The sequence below is a fragment of the Dunckerocampus dactyliophorus genome, chromosome 7, assembly GCF_027744805.1.
Source record: "Dunckerocampus dactyliophorus isolate RoL2022-P2 chromosome 7, RoL_Ddac_1.1, whole genome shotgun sequence".
Classification (NCBI taxonomy): Eukaryota; Metazoa; Chordata; class Actinopteri; order Syngnathiformes; family Syngnathidae; genus Dunckerocampus; species Dunckerocampus dactyliophorus.
The window spans coordinates 6,642,143-6,649,929 of record NC_072825.1 but is presented as its reverse complement, the minus strand read 5'-3'; the positions used below and the strand labels follow the sequence as shown (position 1 = coordinate 6,649,929).

The following is a 7,787-nucleotide window of genomic DNA, read 5'->3' as shown; positions in this document are numbered from 1 at the left end:
TGGAATATTATCATGACTATTATTATAATTAGAGTTATTATAGTTGTTATCTGTATAATCATTACCAGTTTTGCTTTTTAGTTTATTAATAATTTGATGATATTACTACTTGGGTCTTTACATTTTTAAATAATTACTATCTTCCTGTTTTTGCATTGTGCTTACCATGCAGAAGGCGTGTTATACAGTGCTTTGTGTTTGCAAGCTTTGTGCAGACGCATCTGTGACTTCCTCCTTCACTTTTGTGGTTTTGGACTGACAGGCACCCCACTATCACATTTATAGTCTGCATGATTCATTCTATGATGGCAGCCAGCAGCGTGTTGCCTCTCCAGCAGTACATCGCATCACTAAACAGCACATGTCTGCCCAGAATCCTGCAGGTCTGCTCGGGAGTCTACTTCCAAGGTAGGCCTGCGTCTTTGTGAGACGAAGTGTCAGTATTAGACCTCCTCACCGGTGCTGCTGTCGTCTTTTCAAGGCTCCATCTATGAGATCTCGGGGAACGAGGTGTGCTTTTCCACCGGGGACGTTATCAAAGTCACCGGCATTGAACTCTTGTCCGTTTGCTGCAAAGATGTCAGCAGCGATGAGAAGTTTGAGCTGCCCATCAACCACACAGGTGCTCCTTCGAAGGGACGTTCCTGCAGCTAAAATGATCTATGGGTGACATTTTTTTCTTCTCAGGCTTGTTCAAGATCAGTCCAGAGGTGACGCCGTACAGCACAGTGGAGGAGCTGGTCAAGCTGAGGCCTGTGGATTTAGAGTCCTGCCTCCCCGTCACATTCACCAGCCGCAACAAAATGACCCTCGAAGATGTCACGCTGAGGGAGGGCGCAGTCTTGACCTTGCTGTCTGTCGAAGACGATCGGTGTCGCTGCCACATCAGAGGCAATGGGGAAGCCTCGGCCGAGGTGTACGTGTCGCTGGCGACGCGTGGAGAGTTCTACATGTGCGGGGGTGAGGAGCGCTTCACTCTCAGGGAGATCATGGCTTCGCCGTGCCTGCGCCTTCAACGATTCCACTTCGTTAACACCGCAATGTGGCAACAGACCCTCGTCCTCAGTCCTGTCTACCAAATCTGTGCCGTCATGAACTGTGAGAACACTTCTTTTTTTTGTACAACATCACTATTCCTGCTTTCTATTCTGCTTTTTTTCTTTATTCATGAGGTGGGCAAGGAGGACACAAATGTTAGCAACACTAGCATAGCTAAGTGATGCTAAAGTGCTAACATTACACTCACATTTTCTGGTCTGTAGCTGACTGACGGGTAGCTGGCGGCTCCGGCTTACATTTTAAGATGTGTAGCAAAGCCTGTTTTTCTTCCAAAGCTGTGCTCCGTAGAGTGATGGGCATATACACGTACTTGTTGGTATTGATCCTAATAGGAAAAGGCATAAAGATCTAAATTACAGTGGAGCAGGTTAGCCTGTTTTTTAGTTGAAAATTTTCGTTAAAATTTTGCCTCAATTTGCGTACAATATGGCTTGTCGTGTTGTAAATACACTCCGTGACTCCAATTGTGCTCTTAATGTATTTTTTTCTATCACAAAACATCCGGTTAGCTTGCTAACAAAAATGCTAACAAAATAGAAACCCGGAACCGGAAGTCAGCTATGTCATCTGTCCATGATGTCATCAGCGGTTGGCGCTCAAAATGTTAACACAAAACAGTTTATTAGGGATGGTCCGATCGATTGTCGGTATTGTCTGATTTCCGTAAAAAACACGTGATCTGCATATGCCGAAAAATGCCTTTCAAAGCCGATCACAAAAACTGATGTCGCTGAATCTGGCGACTTTCCGAACCCTCTTGGCGACATATTTTCTCAAAAGCGACGAGAGACAAATGTAGCGACTTTTTCTGGCGGCGTTGGAGCCCCTTCTGGTTCTTGGGGACTTAAAAGTGAAAGCACGCATTGTTCTGCAGTTTCCGTTCTCCCTGAGCAGCAGCGGGTGCTGCCGAGAGGTCCACCCCGCCTCAGAGGAAGCGGTCAGCTCCCGCGGCACACTGAGAACATAGTGGAGCTCTACGAATCCAAAGCGCAAATGAAACACGCATGCACAAGGTGCGGCGCCACCTGGGTGGATCTCGCCGTTTTGCAGAGCAAGATCTAAAAAATAAATGTTTATCAATCTTCGGACTCGGTCACTTACCTGATGGAAGAAAGAGACAAATTAAACGAGCTGGCCTCACTGCAAGATAAACAGAGGATGCTTTTTTTGATGTGGTGGACAATTTTAAATTAACAAACCATGAGTCAATTTTATTTCTAGTTCTACTTTTCTGACTCTCTGACGAGGTTATGCTTTTTCCCTACAGCATCTGTTACATCATATGCAAATCAGATGCAAATGAACCAATGAACTAGTGACTTCTAGTACAGCCAATGGCTACTTTTCTTACTGAGGCGTTGGCAACAGTGGTCTCTAGTCAGCTCGTACCGGGAACAACACTTCCTCGTTGTCACTAGATGACAGCAAGGTGCATTCACTGACATGGCCAAAATCACAGCAATGTCTGTATTATGCATGTATGTGTGGTCTAAGTACACAGAAAGACAAAGAAAACAGTTAGCCAACGTAACGCATACGCTCAGAAATCACAGAAAATACGTTCAAAACGTGTGAGTTCAGCTGAAGTTACGTGGTGTCTTTGAACGCATCCCTTCATGGCTTATAATACTGTAAAGCAGTTTGAGTGTGATTCAAATGTTACTATTCAGAGATACTATAGATACTAGAGACTAGAGTCTGGCAAGTAGATTTTCAGACATGTGTGCTATGTTTTAGCTTGATTTAAACTTTTAGTTCATTTCTGTTGATAAAATAGAGCAAAAAATGGACATATTTCACCCATAGTGGCAAATGGCGATTAATCGCTATTAATTTGAAAAGTGATTAATTTTATTCATTTTTTTTCAATCATTTGACAGCCATACTTTTTACACAACGTAATGATCCCAAAGTCTTCTCAGAAATGACGTGACTTCTCCCATTCTGTGCGCAGTGAGGAAGAACGTGTTGAGGTTCCCCTCCAGCTTAGAGGTGGACGTGGTGGACATCACTGACATGTGCAAGGAGGTCAACTTTGTCTCCCCTCTCAGTCTCGCAGACGTCCATTCCCTGACCGATGAATTCTTCCCTGTTGTCGTGGAGGTCTTGGAGGGTCCGGAGACGGGTGCTCTGTTTAATTGCAGATGGCTGCCGCACCTCCAGAAGGGAACCCTGTTGGTTTTCCACGGAAAGAGAACTTCAGCCATGACTGTGATGTCCAGCTTGAAAAGCCGCAAGTCGCAGTACTTCCTTGTCTCAAAGCAGTATGGTGGACAATTCCGGAGGCGTCCCAGAGGGTTTGATTCAGTCTATGAGCTCTATGTGGCCTCCATGCAAGCACCAGGGTTGAAGGTATCCGTCACAAGGAACTGTGAGGAAGTTGAGGAAGAAGGTCTTCCTGGGCTGAGTGTTGGGGAGCAGCTGGAGGTGGTGGGTTGTCAAAAAGTCCTGCTGCCATGTGGAGGCACTGAGAGGCAGTCAGTTGACGCTCTCGTTTGCCAGCGCCTCCAAGATGTGGATGAAGGAGATGAGGATGAGGATGTTTTTCTGCCTCTGTACATGCAAGGCCACTTTGTGGAGGTGCTGAGCGACAACAAGAAGTACAAACTGGAAGACTTGGGCAGGATGTTCAAGCTGCCGCTGAATGTGAAAGCAGTGAGCCGGGATCCCGAACTGGAGGTCGACCCTCTTGTGGGATTTCCGTGTCTCCGGGTAGAGGGGGCCACGCTGGAGCCCACCATCCTGGCGAGCTTCCTGCACTCGCCGGAGCTCTGCTTTGAGATACCCGCCCAGAGGATCTCCATGTCTGTGTGTCAAAGCCAGCATGGCCTGCCGTGGCCCGTTGAACAACCCCCAGAGTGTCACGTGGAGTGTGTTACCGAGGTGACGGACAGGTTCTTGCACCAGTTCCTAAAGGACGCTATGACAAGGGACGAGCCTCCACCCAGACCCCCCAAAAGGAATCAGTTTGAGTCGACCACGAGGCTTGCAAAGGCGTCCCAAAGCACGCCGAGCCAAGAGTTTTCCAGTTTGACTTTAAGAAGCAGAAGCGAGAGCTGCTCAGTGCCTCCGCCTCCTGTAAGTACGACAAAGTAGCGTGAGAACATCCACCATCTCTCTCACACACACACACCACCTCAAGCTGCTGCGGTACAACACTCGAGCGTGCACTCAAAGCCACACTTGTTTGACTTCCTCTTAGGCTCGCCAGGCAACTCTCACCGACAGACTGCTGCCAATCACGCCACTAAAGCACTCAGCGCCTCCGACCTTGCCTGCAAGGGCCGCGCCCAAAACCTATGTGAGAGTGGGAACTCATGTTAAAGGTGAAGGACAACCTTTAGTCTTTTTGTGTTACTGCAAACTGTGGAGTCTACCAATATTCTTCTCCTCGCAGGGTCACCGTGGACGTCTGCAGCAGAGCACTCAGACGACTACGAAGAAGTGGAGGACATGCTGGCAGTGATGGTGAAGGAAACCCAGGAGAGTGCGGCTTTCTACTAGCGAGACAATGCTGGGCTGCACCACCTAAGATTTTTAGCTATTACGTTCAGCCGTTCACTGTGACACACCAGCCTGAAGCTCTTACAGTGGTGTGAAAAAGTGTTTGCCGCCTTCCTGTTTTCTTTTCTCTGCATCTTTTTCACACTTAAATGTTTCAGATCATCAGAAAAATGTAATTTTTAGTCAATGACAACACAACTAAATAGAAAATGCAGCTTTTAAATTAAACTTGTTATTAAAGGAGGAAAAAAAAAATCCAAACCTACATGGCCCCACGTGAAAAAGTGAAGCCCCCTAAACCTAATAACTGGTTGGGCCACCCTTAGCAGCAACAACTGCAATCAAGCATTTGCGATAACTTGCAATGAGTCTCTTACAGCGCTGTGGAGGAATTTTGGCCCACTCATTTTTGCAGAGTTGTTGTAATTCAGCCACATTGTAGGATTTTCAAGCGTGAACCACATTTTTAAGGTCATGCCACAGCATCTCAATAGGTTCAGGTCAGGATGTTATGAGTGGCCACCGCCACGAGTGCTGGATCCCAAACGCAGTGACGAGAGAGTCCGTGTAACAACATTTATTGTCACAAAAGGTGTCCACGACGTGGGAAAGCACACCAAATACAAAATACAACACAAAAACCACCCGGACCTAGTCACGGGGTAAGAACTGAAAACTAAGAACGCTGCTAGCACGGGAAACAAGCAGGGAGAAAAAAATAGAACTAAAGGGAGCTGCAAAAAAGGTAGCAGACAGGAAAAAAGGCGAACAGAAATCGCTGCTGAGAACCAAGCAGGTACTAGTGACACTCACCACTGCAGGAAAAAAGGCCTGGCAGGCGAAAAATGAACTACACGTACAACAGAGGCAAAAAAGGACCAGAAAGTAGTTGGATGCAAAAGGCAGCTCAAGAAGGCTGGTAGGTAATTGCCCACAGGTGTGATAATTGGCTCCTCCTGGTAGGCTTGGAGGTGTGCTGCAATATAAGGCAGAAAGACGGCAGCAGGGCAGCACACCGAACATGACACAGGACTTTGACTAGGCCACTCCAAAGTCTTCATTTTGGTTTTCTTTAACCATTCAGAGGTGGACTTGCTGGTGTGTTTTGGATCATTGTCCTGCTGCAGAACCCAAGTTCATTTCAGTTTGAGGTCACAAAGAGATGGCTGGTCCTGAAGCAGCAAAACAGCCTCAGACCATCACACTACCACCACCATATTTTACTGTTGACAAGATGTTCTTTTTCTGGAATGCCGCGTTACTTTTATGCCAGAGGTAATGGGACACACACCTTCCAAAATGTTCAACTTTTGTCTCATCAGACCACATTTTATTTTCCCAAAGGTCTTGGAGATCATCAGCATGTTTTCTGGCAAAATTGAGACAAGCCTTAGAGCACGTGTGTCAAACTGCAGGTTTTCTCTCCAACCAGTTTCTTCAGCAGGTGATTTAATTGATGAGCTCCTTCCCTCAAACTGAAGGTGTTGATCATTAAAATCACCTGCTTTAGTGACTGGCTGGAAAGAAAACCTGCAGTGTCTCGGCCCTCCATGGCACGAGTTTGACACCCCTGTCTTAGAGGGATAGTTTGGATTTTTTGACATGAAGTTGTATGACAGCGTTGCAGTCCATTAACAGCGACTTACCCCCCCACTTGGTCTCGTAAGTCCAGTTTTGGTCAGATTTCTGTGATGAAGAACATACTTCCGCTTACATTCTGGGGACAATTAAGTAAAGTGTTTGGCTTCTAAAAACAATATGCATTCAGAAGATTAATACATTTGCATCACAAAAAAGCCTACTCAAAAAAATCAGACCTCACAAAACGCTTGCCGTTATATTTGTCTCCTGCCGTAATTTCTGCGCAGTCACCTGTGCGTTCTTGTGTGTGACGAAGACTTCCCTACTATCTCTTTAATGTTCTTTTTGTTATGCTGTGGTTTTCGCCTTGGAACTTTGCCACGCAGGCCGTTTTTGCCCAGTGTCTTTCTTATGGTGGAGTCATGAAAACTGACCTTAACTGAGGCGAGTGAGGCCTGCAGTTCTTTGGACGTCGGTGTGGGCTCTTTTGTGACCTCTTGGATGAGTTGTCGCTGCGCTCTTGGGAAGGTTCACCACTGTTCCATGTTTTCGCCATTTGTGAATTATTGCTCTCACTGTGGTTTGCTGGAGTCCCAACGCTGTATCTAGAAATGGCTTTATAACCTTTTCCACACTGATACCCAATTAATCTGTTGGGGAATAACTTATTTTTCTCTTCGTAATAAAAAGTTAAATTTAAAAACTGCATTTAGTGTTCAGTTGTGTTGTCATTTACTAATATTTATATAGTTATGATTTAGTTTGATGATCTGAAACATTTAAGTGTGACAAACATGCAGAAATCAGAAAGGGGACAAACACTTCACACCACTGTAGCTACAAACTGAGATATCTGAGAAGGAAATCAGTAAAACACTGCACTAGTGAACAACATATGACAGCATATCATAGCAAGCCCCGAATGCCATGTAAATATGGCCTGCAGTGCATAAAAGACTATTATTAAACATAAAAAATGTGCACAATTAATCCAGAAAGGGATGACGCCATCACAGCACATAGAAACATCCAGGTAGCATGGAAAGATGCCACCTAATGTATTGTGCTTTATGAGAAAACATGTTTTAAATAAAATATTGCAATTATCTTTGACATGCAGGCCTCAATGCCCATGAAGTTTTTTTTTTGGTCTTTTTCGTCAGTGGTCGCCACAGTGAGTCGATCGCATGTTTGATTTACAGCAGAGTCCCTTCCCGACGCAACCCTCCCATTTTTTTGGGCTTGGCACCGCCGCATTGAGTACCATTAAACCACTATGGCCGAGCAATGGCCAGCAATAATAATACTGCAAATCACATCATACCATAGTAATAGCATGGAAATTCCAAATAAATATCAATAAAGACTATAATGGGGGTTAATATATTGAAACATATCAGGGCAACAGTTTAAATATGCATCCTAATAATAAACCAAAACACCCCCCCAAAAAACACATTTTAAAACAAATTAGCACTGAAGACTGATGCTGGTTAAATATGACAACATACGCTATCATTGCAATCCATCAAAAATGTTAGCAAAGCCATCGTCCGTTTCTTCAGAAATGACATAAAAACAATAATTCTATAATTGTTGGCAACAATTGTCACAACATACTGTATAGTATGACACCCCCCAGG

At 45.1% G+C, this 7,787-nt stretch overlaps 1 protein-coding gene across 2 annotated transcripts; it reads left to right on the top strand.

Moving 5' to 3' along the window:
• Positions 1 to 211: 211 nt before the first annotated feature.
• Positions 212 to 7,216, top strand: themis2 (thymocyte selection associated family member 2). Of its 2 annotated transcripts, XM_054781758.1 has the most exons (6): positions 212 to 408; positions 482 to 622; positions 688 to 1,098; positions 3,014 to 4,137; positions 4,262 to 4,385; positions 4,457 to 7,216. In XM_054781758.1, exons 1-6 carry the CDS (start codon positions 291 to 293, stop codon positions 4,561 to 4,563), a joined length of 2,025 nt encoding a protein of 674 aa, XP_054637733.1. In that variant the 5' UTR covers positions 212 to 290; the 3' UTR covers positions 4,564 to 7,216. The 2 variants fall into 2 exon arrangements, with proteins under 2 accessions (XP_054637733.1, XP_054637731.1); XM_054781756.1 differs by having other exon boundaries at positions 4,262 to 7,216.
• The last annotated feature ends 571 nt before the right edge of the window (positions 7,217 to 7,787 follow it).

What these genes read in the sequence shown, in the direction of transcription:
- themis2 (XM_054781756.1), top strand. Translation starts at nt 291, where the DNA reads ATGATTCATTCTATGATGGCAGCCAGCAGCGTGTTGCCTCTCCAGCAG. An exon ending in CTCGGGAGTCTACTTCCAAG is followed by an intron (nt 409 to 481) that starts GTAGGCCTGCGT and finishes CGTCTTTTCAAG; the next exon opens with GCTCCATCTATGAGATCTCG. An exon ending in AATCTGTGCCGTCATGAACT is followed by an intron (nt 1,099 to 3,013) that starts GTGAGAACACTT and finishes TTCTGTGCGCAG; the next exon opens with TGAGGAAGAACGTGTTGAGG.